Source organism: Alosa pseudoharengus, unplaced genomic scaffold (assembly GCF_046254945.1).
Source record: "Alosa pseudoharengus isolate Yale_2024_CS ecotype anadromous, Long Island Sound unplaced genomic scaffold, YU_APseudo_1.1 YU_APseudo_1.1_scf_14, whole genome shotgun sequence".
NCBI lineage: Eukaryota > Metazoa > Chordata > Actinopteri > Clupeiformes > Clupeidae > Alosa > Alosa pseudoharengus.
In genome coordinates, this window is record NW_027468609.1 from 13,948,719 (window position 1) to 13,971,516 (window position 22,798).

Genomic DNA, 22,798 nt, shown 5'->3' on the forward strand with positions numbered 1-22,798 from the left:
TTCAGCTGCGCAACAATCTAGACCCCATCCTGCCTTTGTCCACCCCACTCAACCCCCCTCCCTGAGCCCAAACCAAATAGGAACAGAACGAAACACAGACCTATGGGGGTCAATACTGGATGTTAAAAGCTGGGGGCCTTTTGCTGGACAATAACAAACACACGCAACACAGTCTCTAGAACAATTAAGTTGAGTAACAATAGCCAACTCCCTGAATAAGATCAGAGGAAATTGTTTTAAGTTGAAGGCATGCAAAGTATGTATTCCTCTCTCTGCTGGATAATGAAAAACAGGTCACCGCCACAGTGTGACGGCTGGGGGGAACCAGCATTCTTGGAATATTTAAAAAAAAACATTCTACCTGTTCTGTTAGGCTAAGTTTGGTTTTGTGTTGGGCATCTCACGTGACTATAGCTGCTAGTTCATTCTCCATCAACCCACAATAACAACACTGCCCAATTCAGCTCATAGGCAACTGAAATGAGTTAATATATTTGTAGCTCTATATCATCAGGGCTAATGACATCTCTGCAGTTCTGAAGAGTGAGCCAGTGTCAGAATTGTCTTGAGTCAAAGAGTGTGAAGTGTTAAAACAGCTGTTTTTGAGGACTTCCTTGCAGTTCACATGCTGGGATACAGTTTGGACAAATTCCATTGCAACTGCATTGTATGACACTTCTCTGCTGAAACACAGGATGTTGAACATAAAACTGCACTGTACTTTAGAAAAACTGCAGTTGTTTTGTCCCATAACTGCAGTTATATTCGTAAGACCATGTCCTACAGGTGTGTAGGTTATATAAACAAATATACATGCACAATAAGTTTATGGACACTTCTGTAGAGCAATTTCAGCCAAATAGACAAAGATAGAAGATGAAGATAATTTGGGCTATAGGTCCCAGGTTTGGTTTCTGCAGACACATCTGATATTGTGGTTCCACCACCTCTCGGTTTCTCTGCTGATGACAGATGGTTAAGAGACACTATATCATGTTGGCAGTTATGATTCAATTATGATAAATCTTTACCAATTAAGCAGACAGCAGAACATTGCCCGGATGCAGATGTTGCATGATAGAGTCGCTTGCAGTCGATAAGCACACAAGTCCAAGCTGTCATAATAATACTGATTGCAGGAGAATGATGGAGCATCTCTCCTCCACATCATAGCGGCCGCTAATGAAAGGAACGCACTGGTTGCTGCTGACAGAGATCTTGTGTCCTCCTCCCACGCACGCACAAACACACGTGCGCCACTCGGCCCGTGTTGATCAAGTCAGGCCCACTGGCATGCCAGGGCCCTTTAGCCCACTCAGCCTTTTCTGTTTCTTTGAAACAATGTGATATTGATGCTTCTGTGAAAATATCTGAACTATATGCTGAACTGAAGGCGGATGTATTGGGTGTGTAGCTAATATGTAAATGGAAGACGTAATACTCTCTTTATTTTTAAGAAAATACTTGGTGTTATGGAAAAAAACAAAACCAAACAACTGTTTCCAAACGGGAACAATTGTTTTCTCTTTTGGAGTTCTCTGTAAAGACAAAGAACATTTCTGCCAAGTTCTGGTGGTAAGGTTCATCCTGCCCTTCCTCTCCTCTCTCCTCTCTCTGATCTCCTCCACTCTCCTCCTTCTCTTCTTATCTTCTCTCCTCCTCTCATCATCTCACCCCCCCTGAAATCCTCCTCTCTTATCCTCTCCTCTCCTTATTCTCTCCTCTCCTCCTCTTCTCTCATCTCCCCGCTCATCTTTTTTCTCCTCCTCTCTTCTCCACTTCTTTCATTTCCTCTCATGTGCTGAGTTTAATATACACTATTCCAACTTAACAGGTGTGCATCAGTTGAGATATTGCACATTACTGTAACTTGAGATGTGCGGCCACTGATTTTTTATTTTGCTTTTTAAACATGTCCTTGTGCCTCCTTCCTCTACCTAAGGAGTTGATGAGTACATATTCTCATCGTTATTCTCTACCTGATGATATTGTACAGTATGCATAATAACATAACATACTAACAGCATGCAACCAGCAGAGGCAAACTCACCAGCCCAGGCAGTGTCCCGTTCCCTGCAGATGGCATACCAGCATCCAGCGCTGACCCTGCACAAGAACATATCACACAGAGACTAAGACATACAGGAGCACAACACATAAAACTGAGGCAGACAGCAACACATCACATCACACCAAAATGACAGAAATCCATCACACCAAAACAGAGATAGACAGGAACACATCAAACCACAAAGAACACATCTCACCAGACGAGAACACATCACACCAAGACTGAGGCTGGAGAAAATGGGTACAAATGGTGATAAATATGGTTTAATGTGGACATGAATATTTTAACTGATTTCTAGTAATGGTCCCAATTGATTCCCTCTATTTGACTTCCAGTGCATCAGGCTGCTTATCTTTCCACAACTTCTCTAACCTATACCCTGGTAATGAAATCACCACTTTGTATTACAAACAGTCTACTTATGTGAAAGAATAAACAGCACTAGGCAATCCTCTTGTAATTACTTATTACAGGTTATGCAGTAATGACAAAGTACTGCATACTTAAACATTTATCATTACTGTGTCCTTTTCATTATGGTGTCCAGGATATGCTGAGGATGTCCATGTATTTTGAAAGGATGGTGTTGTAGACAGAAAGCTTAACTTGTTACAGTAAATCCAGACTCCAGTACTACTCTGCCTGCAACTTGTACTTCATTTCTAAATGATTTCCCTTTTCTGGCACTCTGAAGAAGAGTTTAATTATTCACTTGCAGTTGCAGTGCGGTGCAGAGGTCTAATTATTATTCTGACTCATGGCGCCGCTTACTTTTGGATTAAGGGGGCATTACTGTGTGTGTGTGTGTGTGTGTGTGTGTGTGTGTGTGTGTGTGTGTGTGTGCGTGCGCGTGTGTCGTGAGCGAGGAAATGCATGGGGAGATGTTTCAGTGTGCCAGTGTTGTTGCCATACTGTAGCTCCAGTGACCAGGCACGGCTGTCTTCGGTCCACACCCACATGCAGGGAACTCTGGTGCAGGCTGGTGCAGGTGTTTGTGTGTGTGTGTGCGTGTGCGTGCCCGCTTCTTATTTATGGTGCATTATGTACATCATATCTATTTATGCCCGAAACTGTGTGGGAACACAGATGAGAGACAACATGTGTGGAAGATGGACAAAGAGAGAGAGAGAGAGAGAGAGAGAGAGAGAGCTACACAGTGTGTGTGTGTGTGTGTGTGTGCTTGTTATTTTTGTTGCATTATGTATACTACATATTTATGTCCAGTACTGTGTTAGACCACTCTTCTCACAGTGTAGGCAGATGGTTTGTGACTTGATGTTTCACCGATTCTTATTAAGCAGAAGTCTGACTGCACTGTGATAATGCAATAGGCTTATAATGAGCCCTAAATGACATCTCTTCATGGCTGAACAGAATAAACTACCCGAGCTGTCATATTTGTAAGAATTGTGTGTGTGTGTGTGTGTGTGTGTGTGTGTGTGTGTGTATGTGTGTGTGTGTATGTGCATACCGGTATGCATGTGTGTGTTTGTGTGTGTGTGTGTTTGTGTCTATGCGAGTGTGTTTGTTTGAGTATGCGTGTGTATGTGTGTGTTTGTGTGTGTGTGTGTGTGCGTCTGTGTGAGTTTGTGTGTGTATGTGTTTGCATGTGTATGTGTCTGTGTGTGTCTGTGTGTGTGTTTGTGTGTGTATGTGTTTGCATGTGTATGTGTGTGTATGTGTCTGTGTGTGTTTGTGTGTGTGTGTGTGTGTGTGCGTGTGTGTGTGTGTGTGTGTGTGTGTGTGCGTCTGTGTGAGTTTGTGTGTGTATGTGTTTGCATGTGTATGTGTGTGTGTATGTGTCTGTGTGTGTCTGTGTGTGTGTTTTTGTGTGCATGTGTTAGCATGTGTATAACACGTGGGTATGTGGATGTGTTGGTTTAGTCTTGAGTCATGACACACTCTCCTGATCATACGGTTGGGACACTATGGTCACACCCCAGTGTGATCTCTTCTCAGGAGCACAAAATAGCTTTAGTCAGCATCCCCTCCCTCTAGTTTTCTAGCGGCTTCTCACCGCTATGTGCCTGCAGCTGGACCACCATCAAATATGGCAGAGCCGAGCCTATCCTGTCAATAACATCTCCCACACTGCACACGGTCAGGAGTTAGTTAGAGTTGAATACACAGTTTCTTTAGTTACATATACGCATACTGTATATTCATAATGGCTAATCCTTTCAATCTTTTGTACCTTTGAGGTAAAGGACATAGTTGTTTTGGTTTAGCACTTAAAGGCTGAAACTTCAAATGTATTGCCAGGAGAATAGATTAGAAGGCAAGATCGGAAATTATAGGTGAGACTCTTTGTAAACACAAGATGGGACTGCATGTCCCAAAACACTATTTTAAGTAAGAATTAGAGGTCTACAGGACCCAGCCACACCTAGATCTGGCTTATAATGAAACACCTACCACACACTTTCCTCTCATGCCTCATTTTAGCACATTTTGTGCTAAAAACCATTAGTTGCCATGACAACTTTTTTGTCTATCATTTGGTTTGTCCTCTCCCTAAGGACAATTAGAGTAAAAAACATGTTTTTGCAAGTAATAGGATTTTAGGATCAATTGATGATAAAAAAAAAAAACTGCAGTGTGCCATGGCAACTGACGATAACACTATTTCACTTCATCAATGTGGCTGCCATGTACTGAAAATGGAAAAGTAAAAGGCTGCTATGCCAAAGATCACTGCCATCTGCATTTAATTGTCATTTAACAAACACAATGTGAAGTTGCTTAAAAGGCCAACTCTTCAGCCATCACATGCTTGTCCCGAACTCAATGCAACTGCTATGAATTTTTTAATGAAATGCTTTCATGAACCTATGTTTCATATCATTACTGCATGTTATCATTCTCTGACAGTGATAGTGTTTGTTATATTGTTTTATAAATACCTTATCCTCTGTACATGATGATAAAATGTAAATTAGTGTCAGAGTTAGTGTTAGCCAAGGCCTACTGCTAACTCCCTGAAAAAATGGCACAACAAAGGCAAAGACTCATGTCTATGTTAATACATATAGCTCCCAGACTTTGCCTGAATACGTTTTTAAATGGAACTGTGGGAGCTACTCCGGTCAGTCTCTTGTGTTTCACCTTACCATATACCTTGTCCTGCACCTGGCCTAAAGGTTAGATGTGCACACAACTACTCTACCAAACTATGCTGATACATTACCCTCCATTTTAGGCACCTAGTTATGTGTACCTAACCTAAAGCATGGCATGGCATGTATGAATATACTGCACATGGCTAAAACAACAGGAGCACAGAATGACAAGTGGCGCTTACCTTAATACGTATTCATGGTAGGAAGATGGCAAAAGTGGGAGATTTAAGCAAAACAATGATATTTTGTGTATGAAAACTGCTGGTGCATTTTTTTTGTTGTTGTGAATATTTCAGCCTTTTAAAAGCAGAATCTGATTTCATGTTTGATGTGTGCACAGTGAACACTTCCAGAAGTCATGCGTTCTGGGAAATCAACTTCTACTTTTGTTCCTAACGGCCCATGCAGTGACAGTCAGAGTGTCAGCATTTTTCACAAATATTCAACTCTTACCACCATAGTCTGCTGAGTCATACAGTCCTTCATCGCTCAATCTTGGCCCTAACCTTAGCCATCCCTCAATCTTAGCCCTAACCTTAGTCATCCCTCAATCTTAGCCCTAACCTTAGTCATCCCTCAGTCTTAGCCCTAACCTTAGTCATCGCTCAATCTTAGCCCTAACCTTAGTCATTCCTCAATCTTAGCCCTAACCTTTGACCTAACTCTCTATCTACTGGTACGTCTATGTCAACAGTCTTATTATAGAACTTGTTAGCTCATACTGACCCTAAGGAGGTTGGATCACCTTCACTAATGCCTAATGTATGGTTTACAAGTAACCTGTATAGGTATATGAGTAGCCTATAATGTATGGTTTACAAGTAGCCAATATAAATATCTAAACTACTTATAAGTAAATACAAATAAATTATAAGCCATACTCGTAAATGTATGGATTACGAGCAGCCTACAGTATATGAAGCAAAGACGCGAGTTTAACCTTCAGGTGAACACGAGTACATGGAGGGAGGTCCTACATTGGCGGAGCTTAGAGAGTCTTGTGTTGAGCTTATATTAGAGAACAGAGAGGCGCGAGAGTAGATGTTTCTCATGCAGGACAGGACTCTTCAGCAGGTTTGAGCAGCGGCAGGAGAGACAGCCTTAAGAGCTGACAGGAGAAGGTGGTGGTGAAGGAGGTGGGGTGGGTTGCATGCAGAGGGGTAGTTAGAGATCACTGTGTGTGGGGGGGGGGGGGGGGGGTTAGTGTGGGTGCAAGGTTGCCACAGACATGGAGGCAACCACCCGAGCTACCAGCTGCTGACACTGGGCCAGATCAGGGACTCACCTGGCCCACACGCGGGCCAGACTCTACGCCAGGCCCAAGCCAGAGTCAGCAGCAGGCGTCTGGCTGAGTTAAGGAGACAGAGCAGCAGTAGTAGCAGTAGTGTTCAGGTGTGTGCTTATGCGGGAAGAGTGAGTTAGAGAAAGAACCATAGCACAGACACAAGAGGTAGGCACGGTGAAAAATGCAGTTTATTTGACTAGGTATACCATACAAAGGGAAAGCCGCCATTTTTGTTCTGAATTGAGTGTGTGTGTGTGTGTAGTAGGTGTCAAGAGCAAGAGAGGGAAAAAAAGTCAGAAAAAGAAAGAAAGAAACAAGAGAAATATACAGAGAGTGATTATTATAGTTTTAACAAAAAAAAAGTGTGTTAAACAACTAAAATTACACTTCAGGTTACAAAAATACACCAGATTTCATATAAAGCACAGCGGTTTTTATGGCAAGTAGAATTCATCTCACTGAGCCAAAACAGATGTTGTAGAAGCAAGTGTGTGAGTGTGTGTGTGTGTGTAAGAGAGAGAGAGAGAGAGAGAGAGAGAGAGAAAGAGAGAGAGAGAGAGAGAGTGTGTGTGAGAGAGAGAGAGAAAGAGAGAGAGAGTGTGTGTGTGTGTGTGAGAGAGACAGAGACACAGAGAGAGAGAGAGAGTGTGTGTATGTGTGTGTATCTACACAATAATGAAAACTGTGCTGACCAACATTCATATCTGTGTCTGATTGTGTAAGTTATGACAGATATAACCATTCTGTACTGTATACTGTTAGCCTGCTAATAAATTAAAATAAATAAACTTGCATCAAAATATATTGTATCAATGCACTCATATAAATGCACTTGGCTTTACTTGTAATATCAGAGGAGAGAGTACTCTGTCCATTTCTCTGTATTCAAGCACAATATATTTGATTTACTGACCCTCGTCCATTTCCATAACACAGGAAGAAAGGCATCTAAATTTAAATATATTAATTATTAGCAGTACTTTAGCAATAACAACAGGCGACAACCTCTGTCAAATGGTATGAATGTTGCATCAGAACAGTTTTCCAATATGTGTTATATTGTAAAGTATGTACTGTACATCGGATGTAGAATGATTAGATTGAATCTTCCTGATCGTTTAATACTTAATATACCATATTGTACTTTAACTGCTGCGATGCAGCATGAAGAAACCAAACATACACCCACAAGATAACTTGTTCCAGCCTCATAAATACAAATTGTAAAGGCTATACTCCTCCCCATAGGTGCAGGTGTATCAGTTAAAACACATACCATTTGCGATGATTAATTGCCTACAACAATTTAGAAACAAAAGACCAAAAATTAAAAACAAAACAATCTTTGGATAGGTATCTATTAGTCCTATATGCTTACTGAATTTGATTTGTATTTTCCTAAGATTTGTATTTTCCTAAGGACTTGTATTTGTAAGTCCTACAAACATGTATCCTACAATGTGTCCTCTACTCCTGGGGAAGGGTCTTCAGTAATGTATACTTGTATTGTCCCTCGTATCTGAAGATGTGCTGGATATCACAAACACATCTGACCATCTGATAATACACCAGCATACAGTAGGTTGAGGGAGAAGGGGTTGCAGCAATGGCTTTTTAAAAAGTTCCTGATTTGAGCTTGATTTTTGCTCAAGCCAGATGAATTATGACTCTGAATCATTAGGAGGTGAAAGAGTACCATGTGCTATGAGATGAGATGGACACAGCCAAGCAGATGGTATTAGTAAATAAAAATAAATAAAATGTCCTTAAAGAGTTCACACCAATAAGGTCCTATGGCATTTGTGTGCAATTGAATATAAATTATATGTATTTATTAATTAATATCACTATCGGATGTCTATAACTCCTATAAATACATGTGGAATTGATCACTCATGGAGAGCATTATGTACATTCTTTATCTACAGATATACTGTGCGTATGACTATATTGATCTTTGTGTGATCCATCACCAGTTGAATGAGTGGTGAGATTTCTGTAATCCGGGGTTTGTCCTGAATTGGAACTGGAAATAGCATTGGCCTCACACACACACACACACACACACACACACACACACACACACACACACACACACACACACACACACACACACACACACACACACACATACACACACATACAAGGAGGACTCAGGCAGCTGATGAAGGGTTTCTGCTGGCCTTGATTCCAAGAGACCCAAAACTCTGTCATGCTGACACCTATTTCCCAAACCATGAGGAGAAGTCCAAAATGCCACACTAATTGAAGAGTGGGTCCCTGACTGATTCTATTATCTAGGGGCGCTATTGGTTATCCGAGTCAAACAATGCCGATGCAGTCTATGTTTTGTGGACTTAAGGGCAATATGTCTTCTCGTAGCTGACTGCAAAGTTGTTGCTGGTAGGACAAAGGGGACTCTGAACTGGCAGTTCTAGCTTCAGTGATGCATAGATAGACCAGGCACCAAATCTATTGTGCTCTTTGTAACATAGTCATGTTTCGAATGATCTTTCAAATGACTAATTCGGTCTTTCTCATGCAAGACAAATTGTTTCTCCTCAACAACAAAGGTCCCCTAATAGTTAACACTTTGTTAACCTGACATTGTAAACAAGGACCAAGCTGTGCGTAAAAACGATGTCTCTTTCCCAAGGTTCTGATCCATGGATGATGACAGTGACCAGCTGAACTGCAGGGTTTTAAATCCTCAAATAATCTTTGTGTTACACAGAAGAAATTATCTTTACTGACTGTAAAAAAAGTGAATCACTAGACACACTACAGTAAAGGCATGTAGCTAAGAGGGTGTACGTTGAGTTCAAAATACAGACCAAGTGGAATTAGCAAAACCTAATAACTTCAGAGGGTCTTTGCGTAGGGATTCATCATTGTTAGCCTCTATTTTTTCAACAAATCAAGCCCTTAGTCTCTGAACACTGTCAATAAAATCTGAAGGAGGAAGAAAAACACAACACACCTGAAACTCAGGAAGTTCAGTAACCAAGTGGAAGGACGTCTAGTGAAACTACAGTACCACTAGCGAAGAGGAGAAATTATCTCCCTTCAAAGTCCTTTTGTGTTTTTCTTTTTTCTTTTTTTGTAAAAGACAACATGGGACCATTCAGACACAATGCCATTTTCAACTCTACCCGACTGATACAAGGGAACTAGCTCACTGAGGCACACGTACGAGGCAGATGTGTTTGTAAAATAGTCTACACCTGGCGTAAGGTGAGTGAGAGTACTATTCAATACTGTTGTGTCACTATCACATGCCGAAGAGCCTCAGACAACTCTGCCACTGTAAACAGAAAGGAAAGGACAGACCCAGCCTGTGTAGAGAGATTAGCAATTTAAATGCTTCCATAAGGCCACTAGACAAATGTCATATGTGTGTATTTACCTATAGTGCTCGACTGTATAAGTACATGGTTTTCATAATGTTTCATGTCAAGCCGATTTCTCACAATGTTGACATTATTTGTGTCAAACCATTACTCTTAATATATCTACGTATGCTACTCTACTTTATAAAGCTTTCTGTGAATGTGTCAAATTAATATCATCTTTGAAAGACCATGATTAAGACTGACACATCTTTTCTTTTCTATTTATTTACCTTTTTTAAAAGAATTAGTTAAATACTGATACATATTTAAATAATCTGGTTTATATGGTTCTTTGTTCTTTTTTTTCGTCTCAATAATCACAGTTCCATGATGAAAAACAAATGAAAAGCTCTACCTAATACAGTATGTATTCAATGTGTGGGATGCTACAGACAAGCCTGTCATTTCCCCTTTCTCTCTCCAAACCTGCTTTGGCCTCTGGCAACTGTTCTTCTCAGCTGTGGAACCAAAGTTTCTGTGGAAAGTAGGCCAGAGGGAAGAGAAAAGAGAGCGCACATACTTTCTCCTGCCAGACAGCTAGAGAGGCTGTTAGTGCGAACGTGAGCCTTTTTGTTGTTGTTGTTGTTGTTGCTGTTGTTGTTGTTGTTGTTGTTCTTAAAGGGAGGAAGAGCTGAGGTGAGTGTGCTCCAAGGAAGCAGTAGAACAGGAAGGAAAAAAAGGGGGGGGGAGCAGAGTGTTGGGGAAAGGGATCACATTATACTGCAGCACTGGCACCGTTTTTTCTTTTCTATACCTGCTGTGGCTGGGAGGTCCTTGGTGGCCACGCTCTCCTCCTTTCCCTCTGAGGAGAGTTCAGTGCTGTCGGACAGCGGGCGGCCGGACACCAGGTCGGCCGCGTTGCCATCCATGGTGGAGATGTCAGTGACCGTCTTCTCTCGCAGCGACTTCTCGTCGTCCTCGTCGATGAGGACGATCTCGGCCTTGATGGTGCCGTCGAAGCCGAGCAGCTTCTTGGTCTCGTCCTCGTCCATCACGTTGTGATAGCCCATGAAGATCATGGTGACCGGCTTCTCCGAAGTGGCCTCTGGTGCCTCTGTCACCTCGTCCTGGAACTGTGGCTGGTCCATGGCAGTGCCCATCTTGCCCGTCTTACCCGTGTCCAGCTTGACCTCCTTATGCATCGTCAGTTCGCTCAGCCCTGGGGGCGGCACCTCGGGCTCGGCGGGTGTGACCATGACCCTGCCGGTGTCGCCGCGGTGATGGGACTGGCCGACCCGCTGCATCAGCTCGTCCACGTCCGTGGCGTTCCAGGCGTGCACGCCGTTCTCCAGGGTGGTGGAGGCACCCGAGCGCACCTCGTAGATGACCTTGTGTCCATCGTCGAAGACTTTGACCCCGCGCTGGGGTTGCACGTCCTCGGGGCTGACCGGCGAGGCCGAGAGGATCTTGGTGCCACCTGTCTTCCTGTCTTTCTCCACGCTGATCTCCATGGCGTACAAAGCTTCACATCGGGAGATGGGGGGGGGGGGGGGGGGTGCAGGAAAGCAAAGAGGATGTGGTTAGTGTTAGTCCAGCGTGAACACACCCATTCACACAAATACACACACACTCGCACTTACACACACACACACACACAGACACACATAAATTCACATTTGTTGTATCACCTGTCTTTGTGCATTGTTTCTCACTAGATGTTTACATTTTTCAATTCCAATAATCAATAATCATTTAATGACCTAGACTCATCTGGTAATACTATCAATATAAATAATAATGCATGAAAAAAAATATTCTGGTTACGGATTACAAAGTGAGAAAAACAAAACAAAACAATATCTATCCACACATCATACACGTCCAACACACAAACGTGTGCTCAGAACCATTGTATTTAGTATTTGGTAGCGGCCATTTTCTGCTGGCTTAACTAGTTTCTCTGGTCATTGGATTTTTGGTTTTTGGTTTCACAAGTAATGACTGTAATATCCTTGTCTTACCTATCCACAGGCAGCATATCAGTATAATAACCTATGCAGTAACAAACCACTTGTTGTTCACTGGCACTAGAGAGGTATGCTATGCGGAAGGCAACATGTGGCCTCTTGCCATGCATTGTGTTTTTTATGATGGGAAAACAAAGTATAATCTCCATAACAACCTGCTCTGGAATAGTAATTAAAGCCCTCTTACAGAAAGCTGCCCACTTCAGCCAAAGACCATGAACAAAACCCATATAACATTTTTATGTTTTTAATTTAAGACTATTCCAGAGGAATCCGACTATTTCTCAACATGCTGGAGTCAAGTGTCACCACAGTTTAGACTCAACTACCGTAAATAAAAAACAGCACTTCTGAAAGCACGCACAATATAAACACATGTTGATGTCAAGCTAATGATTCCCAATGAGTACTCTGGCTTAACTCAACAGCTGTAATCCAGTGTCTAGAAACATCTGCTGCTACGCTGATCTTGACAGACACACACATTACACCAATAGAATAAGATGGGCTATTTCACACACTCACACACACTTTACTCCTCTCCTACTCTAGGTGTAAAACAACAGCAGCAGTGTTGAGTTGAGGGAGTTAGTAAGCCGAATGTGTGCGTGACTGCGTGAATGTGGGGTGGTTGGGGTGGCTGCGGTGGTCTCTGTGGCATGCTGTGGTCTTGCTGAAGGTGGAGGTGCTGGCTGGCTCCATCTGTAATCCTCACTGGCATCTCTGGCCATGGCCCAAATCTAGTGCCCTCCATCCAACCCCCTCCCCCCACCCTCCACCACCCACCCACCACCTTCTCCGCACCCCCCCCCCCCCCCCCACACACACACCCCACACACCCTCCCCTCAGACGACACTTACCAGGTTTTCTTGTGAGCTGCTCGTTCCCCGGAGCTGTGGCCGACGCTTTGGAGTTCAGCTCAGGGAGGCTGGGAATCTGGGAACGGACGTAATTCACCGCATCTGTCGGGCAGAGAGAGGCAGGAGAGGAAGTCAGGCAGGACCCCTGCGTTCACAAGCGCCCCCCACCTCATCCCGACGCACACACACGCACACACACACACACACACACACACACACACACACACACACACGCACACACACACACACACACACACACACAAACCTGACATACACACCCACAGCAGTCTCGCCTCTCTAACTCTCTCACTATAACTCTCCCTCTCTCTCCCTCTCTCTCTCTCCCTCTCTCTCCCTCTCTCTCCCTCCCTCTCTCCCTCTCTCTTTCTCCCTTTCTCTGTGTCCCATGCTTAGGCAGCAAAAGCAGAGAGAGAAAGCATTAGAGGAACAATGGTGACCCTGTGGTGGGGGGATTGCTGGTGAATAGGTGGATCAGGGTAAACAAAGTGCGGAGTCACAGCCTTACATGGGGACCTCAATAGTCTCGCTGAGGCAGGAGGGAAGCGCTCCAAGGGCTAATGTGCAGAGCAGGGGGACCCCACCAACTCACAAAGGAGAGAGAGCGTGCATGGGTGTGCGTGTGTGTGTGTGTGTGTGTGTGCGTGTGTGTGTGCTCAGAGTGTGGCTGTGTGTGTGTGTGTTTGTGTGCTCAGAGTGTGGCTGTGTGTGTGTGTATGTCTGTGTGTGTGGTGTGTGTGTGTGTGTGTGGTCAAACCAAACCAATGATATCCTTTAAATTGATGAATACTATTGGTTGTGTGGCTGTAGGCTGTGTGGCAATGGAGGTCCAATACCAGGCAATATTGAGCACAGGGGATCACAACTGTTTCACATATCGGTATCTGCTCTTTCAGTCACACAATGAGCGTAGATGTTCTTACCTCCATCTTGGTATTGGAGACTCTGTAAACAGAGAGAGAGAGAGACAGAGAGGGGGGGGTGGATGGGGGAAGAGGGAGAGAAAAGGAGAGAGAAAGAGGGAGAGAGGTAAGTAAAAGTAAATCACCTTAGAACAGGCTTAAAAAAATGTTTACTCAATTGTTGAATAAACAGTTTACTCAATCTTCTGGGTTGGATTGTGACATATATTGTTTGTCTTTAGCCATGAGCAATGTCAACCATCGATTATTTTTACTACCATCTGCACTTTAAAAAAACAGAAATCCATTAAATTGCCTTCTTACTTTCTGTAGATCCTCGATTGATCTCTCCGTCTCCCGTAGACGCTCTCGAAGGACTTGCTCCTTGGCAGAGATTTGGGATTCCTCATTCTCCAGCAAGCTGATCTCTGATTCCAATCTGTTACAAAACACACACAGTACCGGCTATTAACAGTGCCCTATGAATCAGTCCCTGTCAGGTCAGGTACAGATACAGATGCAGATACACAGTCATGGAATGTTTAGTAGCACCTAAGTTTAAGTCCACAGTCATGGAATGTTTAGTAGCACCTCACCTAATAGCACCTTTCATACACAGAATGCAGCTCAAAGTGCTTTACATTTGGAGCATGTAACACAATAATAGTCAGTCAGTCATTATCAATCACTTTAACTTTTCTTCAATCAGCAACATATCAGAAATATAAAAAAATAACATGTACTGTAACACAGTTATTAGAGAAGAGCTGGAGGTTGAGTGTTGTAGGTCATCACAGAGGCCACCCCAGGAGGTTGTTTATCAACACCAGACACCAGCTTTGGGAGAGAGTGAACTCACCCACTCACCCACTCACTCACTCACTCACTCAGAAACCAGCTTTACGAGAGACCGAATTCACTCTTACTCACTCACTCACTCACTCACTCACCAACTTTATGAGACTGAACACCCTCACTCAGATACCAGCTTTGGGAGTGACTGAACTCACTCACTCACTCACTTAAAAAACAACTTTAGGAGAGACTGAACTCACTCAATGACTCACTCACTCACTTAATAAGAGACCAGCTTTGTGAAAGACTGAACTCACTCACAGAGACCAGCTTTAAGAAAGACTGAACTCACTCACAAAGAGACCAGCTTTGGAAGACACTGAACTCACTCACTCAGAGACCAGCCTTTGGAGAGACTGAACTCACTCACTCACTCACTCACTCACTCACTCACTAAGAGACCAGCTTTGAGAACGACTGAACTCACTCACAGAGACCAGCTTTAAGAAAGACTGAACTCACTCACAAAGAGACCAGCTTTGGAAGACACTGAACTCACTCACTCAGAGACCAGCCTTTGGAGAGACTGAACTCACTCACTCACTCACTCACTCACTCACTCACTCACTCACTCACTAAGAGACCAGCTTTGAGAACGACTGAACTCACTCACAGAGACCAGCTTTGGGAGAGAGTGAACTCACTCACGAAGAGACCAGTTTTGAGAAAGACTGGACTCACTCACAAAGAGACCAGCTTGAGAAAGAATGAACTCACTCACCAACAGACCAGCATTGGAAGAGACTGAACTCACTCACTCACTCACTCACTCACTAAGAGACCAGCGTTGAAAGAGACTGAAATTACTCACTCACTCACTCACAAAGAGACCAGCTTTGGGAGAGACTCCCTCCGTGCCCCCCTCTCACTCAGAGTTTTCCCAGGTCAGACCGTTGGCTTTGGAGCTGAGCTCTCACTGATTATGTCTGTTTTGTCTGTTGTTACCACACAAGCTATCAGGCTCCAGATCAGCTGTGCAGTTTAGCAGGCATTATTCTGGGGCCTTGTTTTGTGGCCTGACTTCGGCAAAGAGGCATGAAAGCTTAACACCACGCCATACAATTACCCAGCCCAGCACTTAAAGATTCCTGGCGTGACGCCAGGACATTGAGAATTTAAATAGACAACAGTGTCTGGATAGCAGAATAGCAATCAAGCTAATTCAATTCCAAATGGGCCTATTGGTTTGTGGCATTGCACAAATATCTGTCATCAGACAAGAGGCTGTTAAAATGCAAAGTTATGATGGTTTGAAACAACCCCACTGGAGTCTCAAATCAATCAGAATAATAATAAAATGATTCTGATTCTGACATTGTAAGAGCATAGTCTGCTAATGCTACACTCTGACAGTTTCTCCTGATTTTCCATCTGGGGAACTTTAAAGGTGCTCGAAGCGATGTTACGCGGTTTCTAAGCTAAAACATTTTTTGTCACATATTGCACACATCTCCTCACAATCCGCTAGCTGCCTGTCCCCTGGATACACTGTAAATAACGCCCAGGCTCCAAAAACGGCAACAAAAGCAACCTGGTGCAGCCTGGACCATGAAACATAACAAACTTTTCCAGCCATTCACTGACGAGATGCGTGTCCAGGAGTATTTCAGTTGCACGGGAGGGATGGGGAGGGAGGGGTGAGCTAGCTCTTTGTTTTGTTTGAAGGTCAACAGAAGTGACGTTACCCAACATCGCTTAGAGCACCTTTAACGTCATTAAAGCCATCTTCAGAGTGCAATGGAAAATGAACACCCTGTTCAGACCACCGGCTGAAAATAAAAATCAAACAACCTCATCAAGTTCATTGATTTCTCTTGCTTTGTGTCATTCACACACACATACACACACATACACACACACACACACACACACACACACACACAGACACACACACACACACACACACACACACACACACACACACAGACGGACACACACACACACATACATGGACACACAGACACACAAACACACACAGACGGATACACATACACACACACACATACACATTGACACACACACACACGGACAGATGGACACACACACACACACACACACACACAGACGGACACACACACACACACACACACACACACACACACACCACTGCTGCATGCCTGTCTGTGCCCTGGGGACTCCACAGCATTGGTTATTCTGGATGCAGGCGGCCAATGAGGAAGCCACAAACGAGGAGCCTTCCCTCTTCCCTTGGCCTCCACCCTGCTCCGCTTCCTGCCATTGTGTTGATCGGCTGCGCTGCGCAGGAGCCTTCCCACCGCGCGCAACAATTCATCGGGAAACACGGCACACCGCGTCCGCGACTCCGCGCACAGATGGACAGATGGCCGTGAGGTGAATGTCTCAACGTCTGAAGCACCATTGTCCCAAACGCTTATAAACATGACTGGAGCTGAGAGCTGAGATATTAATGTGACAATGTGAGTTCTAATCGTGTACTGCACGCTCCTGCTCACCGTGACCTTTGACCTAGTAAAGGAGGTGAGGTTGTGTGTGATGTCATAAGGATGGAAGTGGGCATGGCCGCTGTTGAGCCCTGCCTTGAAGTGAGGATTCTCACAGTAACACACACACACACACACAGAAATCAAGAGGTAGGAGGTGTGCCTGTGTGTGTGTGTGTGTGTGTGTGTATGCATTTTTTTCTATATAGGTGTGTCCGGCCTCGCCTTGAAGTGAGGATCCGCACAGTAACACACACATACAGAAATCAGTAGAATACTCAAAATCATCATAAACAAGTTAAGTGCATCAGATTACTTGAATAATAAATAAACGTTATGATGGACGATAATGGATCAAATGTGGTGGTCTGCAACTCATTAATTACTCTGTGTGTATGTGTTCTTGGCGTGTGTGTGTGTGTGTGTGTGTGTGTGTGTGTGTGTGTGTGTGTGTGTGTGTGTGTGTGTGTGTGTGTGTGTGTGTGTGTGTGTGTGTGTGTGTGTGTGAGTGTATGTGTGCATCAAGGAGACTTAAACAGCAGTGAACAGGGTGGGGTCCATATGCAAGAACAACACATGACCATGTGACACTAAAAGTGAATGGGAACACACAGAGCCTACACACATACACACACAGAGAGAGAGAGAGAGGGAGAGGGAGAGAGAGAGAGAGAGAGAGCTTTTCCTCGTTTGTCATAGTGAAGACTGCCTGCCCAGCCCCATTCTCAATATAACCCAGTTTCAATGCACCCCTTGTGCTGCTGCCATATGACCACGTTTGCGCCTGTTCTATTTTGGGTACCCCATTCCAAACATTAGGCCTGGGAAGTCAGCATCCTGCCTGCAAAATACTGCGAGTGCCCCTTCAAGTATTTGTCTTCATGTCTGCTAGAGTTACACTGGAGGAGTGAATGTGGGTTTACCTGTTCCTGGCAGTTATGCAACTGATAGGTCTGGAGCCAAAAGAGTGTTCAAGGCCCACCTCCTCTTATGCACGTCATTCAAAAATATTTGTCTAAAACCAGCAAGCTATCAGCTATGGAATGTTAACAGTGCAAACAAACAAAAGCAGGGTTGGCTTAGTGACATTTACTTTAGGTAAACATCAACCAAGAAACAAGAGTTTACTACATAGCCTGAAGAAAAGTTTAATGTCTCAAATTTAGCTTGCCAATAAAAGGCAATTTTTGGTCAAAGTGATCAAACCCATCTGTGGCATATGTTAAAAGGCTACACACTGACATTAAAAATTCCTGAGCGAAAATAATAGTGTAGTCTAGTTTGTGAAGGAGAGAAGTCCCACCACCCCGTTCTCTTCTCAAACGTTAATCAATCGAGGCTTCTTTTCATACTAGACACAACACAAACCCATAACACATAAACACATTGAGAACACAAACACAGAGAACACAAACCTACAGAACAGGAAAACAGAGAACACAAAACACATAGAACACAAACAAATAGAGAATACAAACACATAGAACACAAACAAATAGAACACAAACAAATAGTGAACACAAACCTACAGAACAGGAACACAGAGAACACAAAACACATAGAACACAAACAAATAGATAACACAAACACATAGAACACAAACAAATAGAGAACACAAACCTACAGTGTAGAACACAAACATATAGAACACAAACACATAGAGAACATCACAAACACATAACAAACACGTCAGCTGACTTAACACATGAAGTCTTTGAGACTCTGCCTCTTCTGCTTGATTTGTCTAAGAAGGTATGAATCTGCTAGGCCACCTAGTGGCCTGAAGGCGGAACTATCAAAACAGCAAAACAGCCCTACTGAATCCTTCTGAAGGGATTGGAGCCTCTCTCTCTCTCTCTCTCTCTCTCTCTCTCTGTCTCTCTCTCTCTCTGTGAGTGTGTGAGTGATAGAGATAGACAGAGAGAGAGAGAAATGCAGAGAGAGGAAGACAAAGAGAGAGCTCCTTTTAATTAAATTACATTTTAATTATCTCATTAAACCACTGAGATTTCCACACCACTGTTCATTTCCCTCATGGCATAGCGTATGCAGTCATCCTCAGCAGGCTACTGAGTTTGTTTTGTGTGGTTGACCACAAGCCAGACGGTGTCATAGCCATGCGAGGAGAGCTTGTTCTGTCACCTGAGCTCTGCTAACATCATTCACTTCACTATCGCCTGACAGCTCTCTGCCACATTCCGACGCCTGTAATCGCAACACTAATAGGGACAGACGCCACCTCTGAAGACAGACCCAGTGGAGTGAGAAAGAGCTCTTTGAGAGCCCCGTGTTTATTATGAATAGAAAAAGAAAAAAAATATTAAAGCACCTCAATCAGCACATTGTGCATTTTTTTTACCAGTAATGGCAAACAGTGCCTCTTTGAAGCAGCCTGAGAGGTGTACTGTATGTTTGTGTGTGTGTGTGTGTGTGTGTGTGTGTGTGTGTGTGTGTGTGTGTGTGTGTGTGTCTGTGTGTGTGCATGTGTGTGTGTGTGTGTAGTGATGAGGGTTTGATTGTAAAGTGCAGCCACAGCTGCAGTCTTAGACACAGGCTCCAAATTACCTTCAATAAGCACCAAAGCTCCATGCACGTGGTACAACAGCAGTATACAGTATGGACTGAACTGAATTGACTTGAACTGAACTGAACTGAACTAAACTGAACTAAACTAAACTAAACTAAACTAAACTAAACTAAACTAAACTAAACTAAACTAAACTAAACTAAACTAAACTAAACCAAACCGAACCGAACCGAACCGAACTGAACTGAACTGAATTGAACTGTGTTGGAGAGAGAGAAAGCACACAAGCTGATGAATGCAAGGTGGGCTTTCCTACAGGGCTACAGTATTAAAGAAGGTAAAGGTGGAGCACCTCTCTTTTTGAGACCCTGCTTTGCTTTGCTTTGCTTGGATTGGATTGGAGGGTGTTTATTGTCCTACAACTCATTTTAAATGGGAGGAACTACAGTACATCGCTGGCTCTGACAGAACTCATTAAAGAGCAAAGTCTGTGTTTCCAAAATGAGAGGCAGAGCTGCAGAGAGGAGAGGAGAGGGGAGGAGAGGAGAGGAGGGAAGAGGAGGGAAGAGAGGAGAGGAGAGGAGAGGGGAGGAGAGGAGAGGAGGGAAGAGAGGAGAGGAGGGAAGAGGAGGGGAGAGAGGAGAGGAGGGGAGAGGAGAGGGGAGGAGAGGAGAGGAGGGAAGATAGGAGAGGAGGGGAGAGGAGAGGAGGGGAGAGAGGAGAGGAGGGGAGAGGAGAGGAGAGGAGGGGAGAGAGGAGAGGAGAGGAGAGGAGAGGAGAGGAGGGGAGAGAGGAGAGGAGAGGAGAGGGGAGGAGAGGAGGGAAGAGAGGAGAGGAGGGGAGAGGAGAGGAGAGGAGGGAAGAGAGGAGAGGAGAGGAGAGGAGGGGAGAGGAGGGGAGAGAGGAGAGGAGAGGAGAGGAGAGGAGAGGAGGGAAGAGAGGAGAGGAGGGAAGAGAGGAGGGGAGAGGAGAGGAGAGGAGGGGAGAGAGGAGAGGAGGGGAGAGGAGGGAAGTGGAGGGAAGAGAGGAGAGGAGAGGAGAGGAGAGGAGAGGAGAGGAGGGGAGAGAGGAGAGGAGGGGAGAGGAGAGGAGGGAAGAGAGGAGAGGAGGGGAGAGGAGAGGAGAGGAGGGAAGAGAGGAGAGGAGAGGAGAGGAAAGGAGGGGAGAGAGGAGAGGAGAGGAGAGGAGAGGAGAGGGGAGGAGAGGAGGGAAGAGAGGAGAGGAGAGGAGAGGAGGGGAGAGAGGAGAGGAGAGGAGAGGAGAGGAGAGGAGAGGAGAGGAGAGGAGAGGAGGGAAGAGAGGAGAGGAGGGAAGAGAGGAGGGGAGAGGAGAGGAGGGGAGGGAAGAGAGGAGAGGAGGGAAGAGAGGAGAGGAGGGGAGAGAGGAGAGGAGAGGAGAGGAGAGAAGAGGAGGGAAGAGAGGAGAGGAGGGAAGAGAGGAGGGGAGAGGAGAGGAGGGGAGGGAAGAGAGGAGAGGAGGGAAGAGAGGAGAGGAGGGGAGAGGAGGGAAGTGGAGAGGACTCTGGGAGCTGAACAAAGAGGAGAGGAGAGGGGAGGAGAGGGGAGGAGAGGGGGGAAGAGGAGAGGAGAGCTAAGCCGAGAGGACTGGGACATGTTGGCAGAAAGGGAATGACCTCATGTGGGTTCTCCTGACTCCACCCCAAGCCCTTACTTCCTGTTCTCCACATCCCACTTCCTGTCTGGGATGTGTCATTATCTCCAGCCAGCACCCATTAGCGGGAATGGGAGCTTTCTCCTAGTGGTGATGTCATCCTGCCTGTGCCCAGTGTGAGAAACTCTCAGGGAGAGAGTGTGCGTGTGTGTGTGGGTGTCTGTGTGTGTAGGGGGGAGAAGGAAGTTTGAAAAATAGAGTGATACTGAGAGAGAAAGAAAGACAGAATAACTTTGAAAGAGAGGAGAGAAAGAGAGAGGAATTGAGGAAGGAATAGAGAGACCGTAACCTCCTCATTCATGCTAAGATGAGTGAGCTGCCACACTCACAAACCTTCATTGCCATGACAGCACGTAAGTGGCATGTCTCCCTCCCACCCCCTCCTTCTCCATCACTCTCTCCGCTCCATATCCTCGAACCTGCAGAAAATAGCCAGCCGGCCAGCCTGTTCTCCATGACTCATATTGACAGCACTGAGATAGAGATAATGCTCCATCACACACACAAAGACACACAAGTACATGCACACACGCGCGCACACACACACACACACACACACACACACACACACACACACATACACACAAACACAAACACAAACACACACACACACACACACACACACACACACACACACACACACACACACACACACACACACACACACACAAACACACACTCATACGCAGGTGTGCCAGAGAACTGCCAGAGCAACAGCAGGTCTGGAGAGATAACCACAAGGAAACCACCTGTTTGTCTGGACCCAAATTAGCCACTGAAGTGGCACTGGCCTTATCTGACACAAAACATGCCAATCATTCTCCTCTGAACTGATACCTCTAACGCTCTGCAAGCTCCTTTTTAACCAACAACGGCCTACTGCAGTGCCACCTCAGCATGGCATGGCCTAGCGCGGCACTGGCACAGGCTGGTGATAAATAGCAGCAGTAGGGGATGAACCAGAATTCCGGCGATTTTTCTCACAGATTTCTGTTTTCTCTAAGTCACCAAGTACTGATGGTACGAAATAAAACGAAACCAATCGGTTCTACCTAGCTCGAATTACTGCAGCCAACAGCTAGAGTTAAAAGGGAGCTAAAGTGCCTCACTCTGGGGGGCATGTTCATGAGCCCCCATGTTCATGCCCCCAGAGTGTAGCACTGTAGCAGCCTGGCAAAATGGAAAACAATGGCACTGTGGCACCATCCTTTATTCTGAGGAAAAATAACTATTCCTTTAGTTTGATGTTTGATGTAAAATCGTGAGTTGCCACCTTACAGAAGTAATGCTGTACTCACAATCAGCATGTTTTGTAAGTAGTGAGTTACGTTACATGAACATTGAAGCCCTTGGGTCTACAAAGTCGTTGAAACTTGATCTTATGCTCTTGGGGTAAGTATTTTTCATCCAAACACTGAGATGAAGCTGTCATTTTGAAATTTTCCAAAGCAGGTCAAGGGAGATGAGATGAGAAAGCCTGGTAGCAGCCATAAGCAAAGAGACCAAAGTGTTAGCCCAGGCGCTAACTCTCTGCCTTATCTCGACACATGATCAGTGTTTAGTAAAATCTCTTTTTAAACAAGCGCCTGCTGCAGCCTCTTCAGTAAGTAGCAAGCAGAGAAACAGACGCTGAGCCTGAACTTTGCCATATTCGGCGTTTGTGTCAGT

General features: G+C 44.8%; 1 protein-coding gene across 4 annotated transcripts in view; it reads right to left on the reverse strand.

Moving 5' to 3' along the window:
• Positions 1 to 22,798, reverse strand: part of palm2akap2 (PALM2 and AKAP2 fusion) — a 93,879-nt gene that overhangs the window by 39,292 nt on the left and 31,789 nt on the right. For all 4 annotated transcript variants that reach the window (XM_076283920.1, XM_076283919.1, XM_076283922.1 and 1 more), the window contains exons 4-8: positions 13,940 to 14,054; positions 13,637 to 13,658; positions 12,696 to 12,797; positions 10,622 to 11,329; positions 2,051 to 2,106 (exon numbers count right to left, since the gene is read on the reverse strand). In XM_076283920.1, the coding sequence (XP_076140035.1) occupies positions 2,051 to 2,106; positions 10,622 to 11,329; positions 12,696 to 12,797; positions 13,637 to 13,658; positions 13,940 to 14,054 (1,003 nt within the window). The remainder of the gene's footprint in view (positions 1 to 2,050; positions 2,107 to 10,621; positions 11,330 to 12,695; positions 12,798 to 13,636; positions 13,659 to 13,939; positions 14,055 to 22,798) is intronic.